Source organism: Rattus norvegicus, chromosome 9 (genome assembly GCF_021556685.1).
Source record: "Rattus norvegicus strain SHRSP/BbbUtx chromosome 9, alternate assembly SHRSP_T2T, whole genome shotgun sequence".
Taxonomy (NCBI): Eukaryota; Metazoa; Chordata; class Mammalia; order Rodentia; family Muridae; genus Rattus; species Rattus norvegicus.
This window is the reverse complement of record NC_141542.1, coordinates 28,267,139-28,282,038: the sequence shown is the minus strand read 5'-3', so window position 1 is coordinate 28,282,038 and position 14,900 is coordinate 28,267,139. Positions and strand designations below refer to the sequence as shown.

The 14,900-nt window shown below is 50.8% G+C and overlaps 1 protein-coding gene across 6 annotated transcripts in view; it reads right to left on the bottom strand.

The window, feature by feature from the left end:
* Positions 1–14,900, bottom strand: part of Foxp4 (forkhead box P4) — a 56,651-nt gene that overhangs the window by 26,893 nt on the left and 14,858 nt on the right. For all 6 annotated transcript variants that reach the window (XM_087566586.1, XM_087566588.1, XM_087566587.1 and 3 more), the window contains 1 exon segment: positions 10,458–10,693. In XM_087566586.1, coding sequence (XP_087422712.1) covers positions 10,458–10,676 — 219 coding nt within the window. In that variant the 5' untranslated portion in view covers positions 10,677–10,693.

The following is a 14,900-nucleotide window of genomic DNA, read 5'->3' as shown; positions in this document are numbered from 1 at the left end:
AGACAGAGACCTCTCCCCTCTCCCTTTATGCTGAGTGACCTTAGCAAAGCCTGACCCTCATTCAATCTGTTCCTCTGAAAAGCTGGAGTGAGCTGACTCTCTTTCACATGGAACCCGTGTAGAAACACATAGGACAACATACAAAGAGGACTTAGTTCAGCACCTGGCACGCAGAGCCAAAGTATTCTCATAATCGCTGAACTTCCACTGAGTCCTTGTGGCCATTGCACAGTACCTGGCTTGCCTCACCTTTCCTGGTTCACAACCTCCCATGTACCTCCTCACGTTTGAGAACTCCCTAAGGGAGCTGAACGCCCTTCCTGCACCCCTAAGTCATCAGCAGAACCTCCACACGCACCCATGGCGGTGGATAGAATCAGAAAGCAACCAGCAAGGGTCTAGAACAGAAGCTGCGAGCTGAGAACAGGGTTGGCTGCATTGAAAAGAACAAGTCTGGGGACTGGAGAAATGGCTCCGAGATGCTCTTCCAGAGGACTGGCTTTCAGTTCCCGGCGCCCATACTGCAGCTCACAACTGTCTGTAACTCCTGTTCAGGAGATCCATCTCCCTCATGCATGCAGGCAAAACACCAACTTACAGAAAACAAAAATAAACAAATCTTAAAAAAGGAAAGAACAAGTCTCAGGGAAGAGGGATCTCCCACCTCTGGGCTATGTGGTTAAAGATGGGTACAGAGATGTTCAGAGGCTGAGGACCCCAGTTTGTGTTGGCCCTTCCCCACCCCCTCCATGTGTGTGTGGGAACCTAGGGATAAGCTAGAAGAACACACTGTTTTATCCTCTGCCTGGGAGCCTTGAGTGTTGGAGAGTATCCAATCAAGTGGGGTCCAAATGGTTGGTTATAACCCAATGATTGGTCTGAATATCCTATCAGTAAAGGAATGTTAGGTCAGCAAAGAACACGGTGAGGCCAGAAAGGGACTCAGCACTCACCCAGACCAGCATCCTCCAGACCTAAAGCTGGGCCCTTCAGGGAAGAGGAGCACGAGCCTGCTGCAGGTAATGGGAGACTCCACACCAACAAACTATGATCACGGGTGGTGCTGAGGGCAGCCCCAAACCGTAAATGCCACACTTTCTCGTGTGCCTCTGGAAATATTTGTCAAAACTGGAATTCAGTCCCATCCATATTGTGTCGATAGCTATGTGAGCTGATTAAACTCAGATCACTAAGCATGCAGGACAAGCAACTTTAGCCCCTAAGCCACCATATTGGTCTTGTGCTGATCGTCGATGTGTCTGGGGGCAGGTTGGATTTAGGTAAAGAGAAACCCAGAAGGCCTGTAGGGATACTAATTACACCCGGCCCCTCCCAGAGTCTCACATCGGAGAAGCCTTCTTAAGCTCTCAGCTTCAGGCCCCTGACAACTCAGTCAATGGCCTACTGTCCCAGGAGCCACTGTCAAGTTCAAGGAACAACTTTTAATGACCTGGGCTACCCAGTTTAGCGGGCAGAATGACCACCAGACAAACGAATCCTGAGGCAGCTAAGTCCTACGCTGAGAAAGGAGAGCCACATTAAACACTGCATGGAGACTTCTGAGGAAACTCCTCACCATAGAGGCCCCGAAGAACCCTTCCCAGGGAGAGTATTCAAGGCTGAGAAACAGCCAGTGCAAAGGCCAGGGGGGATGGGGGGGTAGAAAAGGCAAAACTGGAGGCCTACTGTGCGAATCTGCATGTGGATGCCAATGATCAGCACCGGGTATCTTCCTCAACAGGGCTCCCTTTGCTTTTCTGAGATAGCATCTCTCATGAGTTTGCCCATTTGGCTGAGCCAGCTGGCCAACTGCTGGTCTCCGCCTTTCCAGCACTGGGATTCCAGACCTTTTAAATGGGCACAGGGACTAGAACTCAGGTCTTCATGCCTGCTCACCAAGCACTTTACTTGACTGAGTTACATTCCTCATCTGTTGGTTTTTGTCTTGAATATAATTTTTAAATACTTTTTTAAAAAAAGGTTTATTATGTATGTATGCATTTATTTATTTATTTATTTATTTATTTATTTATTTATTTATACATACTGTAGCTGTCTTCAGACACAGCAGAAGAGGGCATCAGATCCCATTACAGATGGTTGTGAGCCACCATGTGGTTGCTGGGAATTGAACTCAGGACCTCTGGAAGAGCAGTCAGTGCCCTTAACCGCTGAGCCATCTCTCCATCCTGTCTTTAATATTTTTTTCTTTTAGTATGTATGATCTTTTTGTTTGTTCTTGCCTGCACGTGTGTCTATATACCACATACGTGCCTGGTGCCCACAGAGATCAGAAGAGGCCATCAGATTACCGACAGTTGTGAGAAGACAGGTAGGTGCTGGGGATCAGTGCTCTTAAAACACTCCACCATCTCTCTAGCCCCATCTATTTCTGTTTCTTAAGGCGATCTTGCTATTTGTGGGCTAACCTTAAGCGTATGACTTTTCTCCCTCAGCCTCTTGGCGCGTGGACTACTGGCATGGTCTGATGAAGGTTACCTCATTCAACATCCGAAGACTCTGAGCAGAAAGTGATACCTAACCCCCAGCTAGTAAACAGCAGGCGTCTAATAAGCGTTCATACACACTCATTCACTCCTTAGAACTCTTTTTGGACAGATAGGAGGGGGTGGCAGGGAGAGGGGGTCAGAGGCCTGAGGTCCGTGTCAAGCAGCACGGAGGGAACTAACCTCAGGAAAAGACACAGGTTCTTGACTAGTAAGGCTTTGTCCTCCAATGAAGAGACATAAAGAGGAAATCACACAGGAAGGGGGAGGCAAAAACTGTGTGGTGGGGGAGACTATAAAACTCCCAAAGTGATTCTACTTTTCTTCCTTTGGATCTCTCTCTCTCTCTCTCTCTCTCTCTCTCTCTCTCTCTCTCTCTCAAGAAAGCTTTTTGGGAAAAGGCTGTAAATTTTTTTTTTACACCAACCTCGTAAAAATGACATCGGCACATTCTCAAATTAGAACCATTAAAATGAAACCCAGCGAAGCACACGCAGACAGGCCCCGGAGGGTGGAAGACATCCTGGTACAGTCGCAGATTCTCCCTGCCAACTCTACAGAGGGCTCCCTCCTCGTGAAGAGGCTGGCCTCTGCAGGTGCAGAGCAAAGGAGGGTCTGCAGCACAGAAAGGACTCTGTCCTTGGAAGGTTCCTCCATCCTTCCCTTGCAGACACCAACACAGGTGAGCTTCTCGACAGCCTAGCTCCCTGTGCCAGCCACAGCCAGCTTGGCAAGGTGCTGCAGTATTGCGAGAGACAGGACAGCATTCTCAGCGTTTGAAGGGATGCTATCCGGCCACTGACAAGGACAGTGCAGAGGTGGAGAGCGTAGTTCACAGTCAGGTCCTCTCTCTGTCTTAGCTGTAGAATTCTCTGGAAGCAGGTCTGTCTGCACTGCCTCGCCCCAGCTAATTCTACAGGGGGCTGGGTTTAGACTACAAACTGGCAGATCCCTTCCTTCCCCAGGACTCCTATAAGAGCATCTCAGAGCAACACTAGCTCCCATTGAAGGTTTTAGGGGAGCCCTATGGGTGGCTAGGATACAACCCTACCCTAAGCCCTTTGCTTTCAGGTGAAAAAAAGATCCCACAAATCCTCCTCTAGCCCCTCAATCCTCCTCAATGGGGACAAACCCTCTGCCGTGAAAGGGGGGCCCTCACCCAGGCCTTGGGCCCTTTCCTCTCTCCTAAAGGGGCTACCTCTTGGCAAGAGGATGACCTTTGGCTTACTAATTCAGGAAACGGAGGGCAGTCTTTCCCCATATACTTCTGCGCTGAAGTACAATTCCGAAGCGCTCCTCGCCCTGGGCAGTCTCTGTCCCTATACCCCAGCTCCTCTGGGGAGGAAGTCCATCCCCAGTTGGACAAAGAGAAGTTGGGTACAGGGGCCAGGCTGACACAGAGGAATCCAGGGCATGAGGCTGGAGTACAGAAGACACGGGGGCCCCTGACCAGCAGGAAGCCTTCAGACAACTGTTGGCTGCCTGTGTGCAGTGGGGCGGGGCTGATCCCCTCTGGACGCTCCCTCTCCACCCAGCCCTTCTAAGTAGCTTGGGCAGAAGAGGGCCAGATGGGGGAAAGACTCTTTCTAGTCTTCTCCTCCCCTCCCCCAACCCCCTGCCTCCCCAACCCCCACCTCTTTCTCTTCAGAGGGGGTGAGTTAAAAGCCCATTACTGTGCTGAGCCCCCCCACCCTTTTGAATCTCCCTCACAGGATGTGACCAGGGTGGGATTTGGCCCGGTTGCTGTGGCAACTGCAGTGGGAGTTCCCAGCCGCTAGGCAACCCTCTGGTGACCCTCCCTGACCTGTCACCCCTGCAACCCAAGGACAATGGGAACCGCTGGGTCCAGGGGCCCAGGAGCCTTTCAGCTCGATGGCCAGAGGCTCTGCATATCCCCATCCTGCCAGTCCAGCCTTCCTGGCTCCAAGTCCAGCTGGCTGACAGCAAACCAAGAAGGTCTAAGACCTTCTTCCAAAACCAGGGGCCCACCTCTCACAGCCTAAACCCAAAGGGTATCTGTGGGTCCACACAGCATTTTCAGTAGCAGAGGCAAAATAAGGCTCCACTGTCCCTCGCTCAGGGTGGCCTCCAACTCCATAAGGTGGCGGATGAACTTGACCTTCTTACGTTTCTGTCTCCACCTTCCAAGTATGAGTGCTACAGGCCTGTGACATCGTGCCCAGTTTACGCTGGGGCTCGAACCCGAGGCACTGTGTATGTAGGGCAAGCACTCTACCGACTGAGCCTCACCCCCTGCCCTAGTGTTTCTGCTAAAGCATCTGAAAGTCCTCCCACACCACCATCAGAGGATCGAGTCTCCGCAGAGAGTGTAGCAACTGATGTGAGGAAAGCCCTAGAGTTAACAACAGAGCTTGGCACCCCAGTGACTCTGTTACTAATAAAGGCTCTGGGAAATACTGAACTGGGACAGCAAGAGACTCAGTGCAGCCAGAACTTACCTGGCAGCTAAGCCGGGATGTCCCTTCACCTCTGTTTAAACAAGGTCACAGCCTGGGGTTGCAATGGAAACAGGAGCACCCGCTCTTGTTCTGAAGTGATGTGGTTGCCCTCTTCCGTACTGTTTGCTCCAGCCTAAGGTCCTGTCACCGCCCGCCCGCCCGCCCGCCTGCCTGCCTGCCGTCTGACCAGCCCTGTCTAGCTGTCTCTCAACTCATTACTCCCAAAGGCCAGGACTCAATTTGTTTACCCACAGCAGACAGACAGGGACCCACAGACAAAGGGATCTGGGCTGGGACACCCTGGAAGGCAAGAGGGCAAAATGTGACCTGCAGACTTATTCTGTCAAACCTCTCTGCCTCTAAGCAGGCACCAAGAGTGGCCACTTAGGGCAGCGGGCAGAGTCCTCCCTGTGTCCCTTTTTCTGACACAGGGATTCATGTAAGCCTCCAACTCTGGGTGCCTGAGGACGAACTTGACTTTCTTGGCATCCAGCCTTTGTGTTTTCTTGTACTACCATGTTCCGCAGGGATGCATGTGTGTGCATGTGTGTTCACACGTGTGTGTGTATGTTCACACGTGTGTGCCAGCATGCTCACCTGTGCAGGTGCATGTGTCGAGGTCAGCAACTGACAGTGGGATATCTTCCTCCGTTGCTTTATCACATTACTGTTTTTTTAATTATTTACGCTTCAAGGGTTATGGACATGTGTGCAATGTATTTAAATTGTAACACACACACACACACACACACACACACACACACACACACACACACACACACCTCGCCCTGCAGGCGCAGATTCCCACCTTACTGAGACAGTGTCTCTCACTGAACCTGGGGCTTAGAGTTTAAACTAGACTAAGTGGCCAGCCATATCGGGGGATTCCTCTCTCTCCCTGTCACCCAGACACGCTATGCTGGGATTATAGGTTTGTCCCATGACATCCAACTTTTATGTGGGTGCCAGGGATCCAAGCTCAGGTTCTCACGTACGCACCGTCTTCACTCAGCCATCTCCAGAGCCCCAGGACCACTGAGGTTTGATCAGGGTCTCACCAAGTAGCCCAGACGGTTCTTAAACTTGAGGTGCTCTGGCCTCAGCTTCCTGGTGCTGGGATTACTGGCGTGTGTAACTACACTTGGCTTTAAATTTGCTTTTGTTTCCTGCATTCTTTTTTTTTTTTCTTTTCTTTTTTTCGGAGCTGGGGACCGAACCCAGGGCCTTGCGCTTGCTAGGCAAGCGCTCTACCACTGAGCTAAATCCCCAACCCTCTGCATTCTTTAGTTAATGTTTTTATTAGTGTGTATGTAGGTGCACACCGGTGCCCCAGCGCTACGCTGTGAGCCTGGGGACAACTTTCCACTGCTGCGTTTCTTCATCCACTATGGCCCTCAGGAGCTTGCGTTCACTCAGCTAATGACCCAGTGGGTCTTGTCTCTTTTTCTTGTTTTAAGAGGCCCTTAGGGTTTGGGGATTTAGCTCAGTGGTAGAGCACTTGCCTAGCAAGCACAAGGCCCTGGGTTCGGTCCTCAGCTCCAGAAAAAAAAAAAAAAAAGAGACCCTTACAGTCAGGCAAGAAGTATTCACACTCGCCAAGCACGCACACGCTGGTTTAGCACCTACTGTGTGTGAGGAGCTCTTCCTTCCACATCATGTAGGTGACTGGGTACCTGTAGTGGGAGCCACAAGGAGGGAGTGCTGAGCCAGGAGGCAGCCGGGAGCTGTCTGTGCTGCCTCTTCTGTGATGTGGGAATGACATGGCCCCCGCCCCAGGGAGGGCAAGGTAACTTAATGACATTTTAACACAGGGCAAATCCAAAAGCTGTCTTCTGCAGACTTCCTGCTTGTGGCTGAAAGGCGGGTAGACCCAACAGAGCAACTTCCTTTTCTCCATCTTGCTTACCCTACCAATAATAACATAACATCTGTGTGTGTGGAGGGGTGGGTAGGGACACAGCCCCCATTTGTCTGTTAGAAGTGGGAGAACGACCCTCACACTGTGGTTTCACTTTGGTTAAAAATGTCAGTCTTAGAGCCAATGAAACCTTCCTTTTTTAAGTCTCACATATTTTCCTTGGCCCTGGGCACTTCCCCCAGGGTGAGCCCAAATGGATAAAACAGGTCTCTGCCCGCCTCCATATCCCCATCCCGGTTTATTTGTGAAGGCGATACAGGATTTTCCAGGACTTTGGGATGGTACTTAAAACAAACGGGAACAACTGGACCATGGAATTGTGATGGGAAGTCGTGGCCTGTGTATAGGGCAGAGCCCAGAAACTTGATTGGCACAGATGGTCCTTCCTTCTCCCACCCAAACATCTCCCCCATTACCCAGAGGCCTGTGTTTATGCCTCGTGGCAAGCCTTCTATTTTGCTTTTGAAAATTACATTTCATTTATTTATTTTGTGAGGATGTATATGCATACAGGAGCCACAGTGCATATGTGGAGGTCAGGAGGCAGCCTGTTGGAATCAGTGAGTTCCTTCTACCTTGTGGGTCCTACAGATTGAACTCAGGTTGTCAGGCTTGGTGGCAAGCCTCTGAGTCATTTTGCTGGTCCTATGTTGTTTTTATTTTAGGCGGATGCTCTGACCCCTGGCCACAACTGAAATTTTGAATAGTTCTCTTTGCAAAGAGATGTAGTGGGGCCCAAAACAGTCATATGAAACACGTGGCCTCTGGAAACTTCTAGGAGTACAGTTTTTAAGAATTATTTTTAATTATGTCTATTTTAAATTATGAGTGCAGGTACCTACAGAGGCCAGAAGAGGGCACCAAATCCCCGAGGCTGGAGTTGAGCTGCACATGGGTACTGTGAACCAAGCCTAAGGCCTCTGCAGGAGCAACAAGTGGTGTTAACTGTTGGGTCACTGCTCCAGCCCAGGTTTGGTTAGGTTTTGATATTTAAAAAAATAGGATTCTGCTCCATCAGAAAGCACAGACTCAGTGGGTCTCTTCCCACAGAGACTGCTTAGGAAGGGAGAGGAGATTGACCACCAACTCCCAAGGACCATAGATCCCTGAAGACTGTTTGATCCCTCGGTCGCACATGGTAGAAAAGAACTCTCCAAAGCTTCATAAATGCACTGTGGCATGTGAACACCACACACACACACACACACACACACACACACACGAACACACACACGGACACACTCACGGACACACACAGACACACACAGACATACACACATGGACACACACACAGACACACACACACACAGACACACACAGACAGACATACACACAGACACACACACAGACACACACAGAGACACACACACACAGACACACACAGACAGACACACACAGACACACATACAGACATACACTCACAAATATACACACACACAGAGACACACACACAGACACACACATGGACACACACACACACGGACACAGTCACGGACACAGACACACACAGACACACAGACACACACGGACACACTCACGGACACAAAGACACACAGACAGACACACACACACAAACACAGACACACACACACACAGAGACACACACACAAATATACACACACAGACACACATACACGGACACACACACAGATACACACACTCACACATACAGAGACACACACACACAGACACACACACACTCACGGACACACACACAGATATACACACACACACAGATACACACACACTCACGGACACACACAGATATACACACTCACACACACACAGACACACACACAGACACACACTCACGGACACACACAGATATACACACACACTCACACACACTCACAAATACACACACACATGGACACACACTCATGAACACACACACAGACACACACACAAACACACACACACACAGACAGACACACACACAGAGACAGACACACACACATACTCACAAATGTAACATAAAAAAAAAAAAGATGCCAGGTACGGTGGCTTACTCCTTTAATCTCAGCAGAGGCAGAAATTCTGAGTTCCAGGCCAGCCATGCTACAGAGTGAGACCTTGTCTCAAAACAAAACCAACAAACAGAAACAAACCAAAAACCCCACAGGCACCCTAAATCCATCGCTGACCTCCACACGCAGGAACGCACATATGCAAGCAACCCTCACAGAACCCTGTAAGTCCTCAACCTGTTCACACCTACTTGAATGAGTGTCATACCTGTCTGCTTCTGATCCTGCTGAGACCGAGGACGGGTTCTTTCTGTCCCTGCTTTGAAGCCCTCTCATCAGTTGCAGTACCAGTAACCTTCAGTTAAAGCCTGAAGCCTTGGGTGTTATGGGGATGTGGTGTGGTGTGGTTTAGGAGCCTGGGTTGGAGAGAAGGCTGGAGGAGGCATGAAGGCCCTGGTTACAGAGCAGAGAAGGGTGGTGTGAGGTACATCTGGGGTTCTCCTGTTCCACCCTCCCCCCTGAGCCCCTAAGTGCCAGGGCAAAATCAGAAAAGACCCCAAGGCTGGGCTGGCTGGGCTGGTTCTTCTGAACTCTTTAAGTGTGACCCCTTCCACTCTAACCCCTGGGTGGAGCTGGGACCAAGGGGCCATGTTCATCCATAACTGTGTTCTCCACCTAATGCCCCCACAGCTTCAGAGAGGCCGGGCCTGAACTCTCGGGGGCTGCCCTTCAGGGCGGACATTTCAGTCATAGAAGAGGAAAGGGAACACACACTGGGGTCCTAGTGTGAGCCTTTAAAACAAGCCCAGGCCGCAGAGGTGGCAACAAATATTAAGAATATTTGTTGTTCAACCAGCAGACCTGAGTTCGATTCCCAGAACCCCTATCAGGTTGCTCACAACCATTTATAACTCCAGCTTCTTGATACCTGACACTTCAGGCCTTTGCAGGCATCCAAACTCACAAGTGTGCAAAATGCAGACATACACATAATTAAAGATATAAAAATAAATCTTAATAAGAATGTATGTATGTATGCATGTATATAGTATGTAGTATGTATGTATGTAGTATATACACATGTATGTATGCATGCATGCATGTATGTATGCATGCGACTGCCTCTCTCCTGCTTTCCTAGTACCTCTTCTAGATGCTTTGGCCATCGGTGCCTTAAGTTCAACCTCTTCACAGCACGGTTCAGGGACCTAAGTAGACTCGGAATAGCGGATGGCTCAAAGTAGAAATAAAGACATTCCAGTGTGCACAGCACCTCTCCCAACCCTGCTAATATAGCCACTTTCCCAGCCACACGCCTACAAGAGCCAAGACACCCACACACTCAAAACAGACTTTCAAAGCCTGCTGGCCAGGCGGCTGTCGGTCCTTATGGCTTTGCTGGGACTATTTCAAACTCCATAAACTTGGGCTCCCAGTACCACTTAGAGCTCCTCAGGCCCAGGCTAGCCATCAGAACAGGAAACACATAGGGAAGGCCCTGGAGGCTGGCCCTTCTTACGAAAGCCAGGCTGCTGGGCGAGACAGAGCAATGATTGACCCCAGAGGGTGCGGGGATAAAGGCCTGGGGAGGTCAGCCTGCTCCTACCTGTTGCTGTTGGAAGTGCAGAAGCTCCGCGGGGCTCATCTCGCCGTTGCTGTCAGCTCCGCTGGCCGCTTCCCTGCCTGAGGCGTCCCTGCCCGCAGCCGGGGCCGTGCCTGCGGTCCCGGCCCCACCACCGCCATCAGCCTGCGCAGAGAGGCTGCCCACGCCGTTCTGACCAGACGGAGCCGACCTGATTGTCTCCGATGCAGACTCCACCATCATTGCCGCTCTATCGGGACCTGGAGTGGAGACATGGGGGAGGGGCTGAGGCTCAAGAAGAGCTGGGCAGAGCAGGTTCTACCTGGGACTGCAACTGAAAGCTGCCCCACCACCACCAGCCACCTCCCCCACTCCCGTTCTGGGGTGTCTCTTCCTCAACTTCCCAGGAGCTCCTCCTGAGACCCTCTTAGTGCCATCCCTTCCTTAGGAACCTGGATGAGGGGCAGCCAGCAACACACTGAAGCCGAGGCTTCTTCCCTGCAATCTCCCATTTCCCCTTTCCAGTAAGACTAAATGGGGGAGGGTAGGAGGTGAGCCCTTGTTTCTTCCCTCGGGGTCCTAAACCTGTTTCAGTCTCTCCTCATAGCTGGGACCTAACAAATCTCTTCCTTTTCCACCAGTAAATGGCCCTTGCTTCTGTTCCTACATAGATATGGAGTCCCCTGGGGGCAGGAACTGCTTTCCCCAGGTCACAGAAGTCCCTAGACATAGACGACACAGGAGACCAGCTGTCCTCAGCGCCAGCTCTCACCTTCCATCAAGTCTTAAGCCCTTAGCCTAGCTACCAAAGCAGCTGTTCTATCTTATTTCTTACTACACACAGCACGGGAGTCGTCCTCGCCAGCGCAGTGAAGTCTGTACTTAACACCCATTTCACGGATGGGAAAACGGAGGCTGAGGGTATAGGCTTAGGTAAAGGCTCGGCAGGCTGGATTCCCTAGATCAAGTCCTAGCAAGCCCTGCCCCATGTAATTTAAGGATAGAGTATGGGTTTGCCTTCCATTCCCATCCAGCGGTCTATATAAGTGGGGTTGGGGGAGAAGAAAGAAGGAAAAAAAAAACCTGTGTATAATCTCAGTTTGGGAGGTGTGGTGGGAGGATTTCCAGGCCAACCTGGGCTACTGTAGACTGTGCCTCAAACATAGAAACACAGGGCTGGAAAGATGGCTTAGAGGGTAACAGCTCTTGCTTTCAGTTCCCAGCACCCACAAAGGAGTGTTCATAACTGCCTGTCATCACTCCAGCTTCAGGCCATCTGACGACCTCTCTGGCCTCCTCAGACACCCACACAAGTGAGCATCTACACACACACACACACACACACACACACTCATACACACACATACACACACACACACACACACACAATCTGAAAAATAAAAAGTCCAAATGAATTAATTAAAAGCCATCATCCCTTTACTCAAAGCTTGAGTGTGAAGGCCTAAATCCCTCTCCTGAGGTATGGGTGACATGGAGTGGCTGTGAATTCTCCAGAGAGGTGTGCTTGGAGCAGGGAGGCACAGGGAGAGCTCAGTTCCCTTCCCTTAGTTGTAGAAGTCTAACCTCTCACCAGCTCGACATACAGACCTCAGATGGGGGACGTTTAGCATAAAAAGCCACTCTGAGGCTAGAAGTGTGTATACCTTTGACCCCAGGTGCATGCCTGCAACCGACCCAGAAGCATTACAAATTCCTAACTAGCCAGAGCTCTACAGTAAGACTGCCTCAGCTACACCCCTAACCAGCACTAACTAGTGACACACAACTAGTGACACACACACACATTCACACACACACAGACAGACAGACAGACAGACAGACAGACACACACACACACACACACACACACACACACACACGTACGTACGTACACGGGCACACAGACACAAAGCACTTCTCCAGTTCTATATTCTATTACCCCATGAATAATCACCCTAAAGGGAACAGTTGGTACCCACTATGGATTCTGGTTTAACATACGTCTCAAATTCTCTAAATCTCAGTTTCCTTGTCTGTCAAAAGTATTTAGTCCTAGTCTCTTGGAGTTCTTTCAAGACACTCAAAGCACCTGCCTAAGGAACACCCTCCCTAACCCCCCCCCAAACCACTCTCCATCTACCTAATTGTGAGGGCAGAGATGATGAGTTCAGAGAAGTTAAAGGTCTGTCTGACATCACACAGCAATCAAGCCCCTTGAGCCCACTGTCTCTCTCAGCCAATTGGAGGAGGCCCTTCAAATTAGGGAACCTGTAGGAGGGAGCTGAATTACTCCTCTTCCCAGGGTAGCTTCTGCCTCCCAGTAGCTTCTGCCTCTCGTCCCTACATTTAAGCCTTTCTTTTGCTCCCCTGGACCACTTGCTCAGTCTTTATCCCTGCTGGAGGCAGAGTGGGAGGGGGTTGGGGGTGCAGAGAGGCCACGCCACTGCTCTGGGTGTCTTCTCAGTTTCTGACTCTGAACTGTCTCTTGTAAGGGTTGGGAGAGGGAATCCTCATACAGCTGAAGTGGCCTTAGTCTCACTGTGTTCTCCTGTCAGTGGCTCCCACTCCTGAGTTCTGAGGGGAGCTAGAGCAGGGTTAGGGTATGGGGGCGATGGTTTGGAAGAGATTAAGCACTTGGTTCCAAGCCTTTAATGGCAGTGTCAGCCCCAGGGCTGGTAGCTACCAATTGATGGATGGGGTGGGCTCTGGCCTCCACCCACCACAGCCCAGGGCTTCAGCCCCCTCCCCTGAAACCACCCACCCCTCAAACTACAGGAGCAACTTCCCCCACTCAGGCCTGTGCCTCAGCTGGGTGTGAGGAAATAGGAAGACAGCAGGGAGCCCACTGCCCACTCAGCTCTCCGGCTCCTCTGATTCCAGCCCTGCTGGGGTAGAAAGCAGCTGCCAGCTCAGCATCCCAGACTAGCTGCTCTGAGATCTGAGAACTCCTGGGCCCCAGGGGACAAAGACTAGCGCCTCAGGGGTGTAAGCACGCAGAGGAGAAAGCAAAGAGAATCTGGCAGCTACTTCCCCCAGGGAAGGGAAAGTGGTCCCCTTCCAACCTTCGCAGGAACACAGCGAAGTTGTAGCTCTAACAGCAAGTTTTGAAAAGGGAGACTGCAAGAGAGGATGCCAACAGACCTGTCCCCTCCAGCCCGTTGTTTCTGGGAGCAGGAGGACTATAGCAAAACCAAGTGAACAACATAATGGTGGCCGTGTACCGTGTAATAATAGCTATTCAAGGGCCGATCATTCGAATTGAACAGGGTGAAGCAAACCTCTCATTTGCATGCTTGAGATTATATGCATTTGAAAAAGTCATTTCTGCGCTGTGGATGAATAGCAGCCATTCCTATGGAGGGCTCTGCCTTCTCTCGTGGCCTTTGCCTGCTGACACACACCTAATGTACCTGCTTCCAGGTTTCCACCCACCCACGAGCACCAGCCCCTCTAGGAATCCTCACCTGCTCTCTAAGGCTGAGGCGGACAGCCAACAGCCTCAGGCCTCCTACCCACCTCTCTGCAGGATGCTGTAACAAAGTTGGCTGTTCTGTGGGTGAACAGGCACTGGTGTCTGGGGCCCAGCCAACTAGAGGGTTCAGTGGGATGGGGTGCTGGGATGTGACTTGTTACAATGCCTAGGAACTAGGAGAGATGGCAGCCTAAACTCAGTCACAAGTCAGCCAAGAGCCCTTTGCCTTCCTACATCTCTGGACCTCAGTTTCCCTTCTCTCCTTAAGAAAGTGGTTTCGGAAGCTCCTAAGATTTGGGGGTAGGGGAGTGGCAAAAGTCCCTAGGGCAATTGGTGGATATGAAACTAGTGGTATTTGGGTGCTGCTGGGAGCCACCAGGATGCCACTAAGTGCACAGACGCAGTCCCTTATCCTAAAGGCTCCACCCAACATGGATCCTAGTTGGCTGCTCTGGCCACCCCTTCATTCCTACACTCCCACCTTACATATTCCTGTTCCCTCTAAATACACAGTCATCCCTTCCCGCAACAATCCGTAACTCAACATCTGCAGCTGAAGAGAAAGTAAAGACGAGACTAAATTATTTAGCCCCAGTTGTGTGGCCTGGGCAAGTCACTGGGCTACTCCTCATACAATAATCACACACACACACCACTGTGCTACTCCTCATACAATAATCACACACCCACCCCCAGAGCTTGGTGTGTGCTACCAAATCTCAGCACTCAAGAAGGGTCAGCAGGGAGGATCAGGAGTTCAAGTCCAACCCCAGCTGAATGGTAAGTTAGCAGCCAACAGGCTCTGCCTTTCCCTCCCTCAAAAAGCCAATAAGGAGTGGACACCAAATCTTTTAAAATTTCCCTAAAGTTTGCTAAGACTAGGCTCTCTCACCAGAGCATTCCCAGATTACTCTCCCACTATACGTCGTTTTGGGTAGTGGAGGACAATTTAGATGGTGTGGGTGTGCTCCAGGAATTGGAGGCCCCCTAGTCTC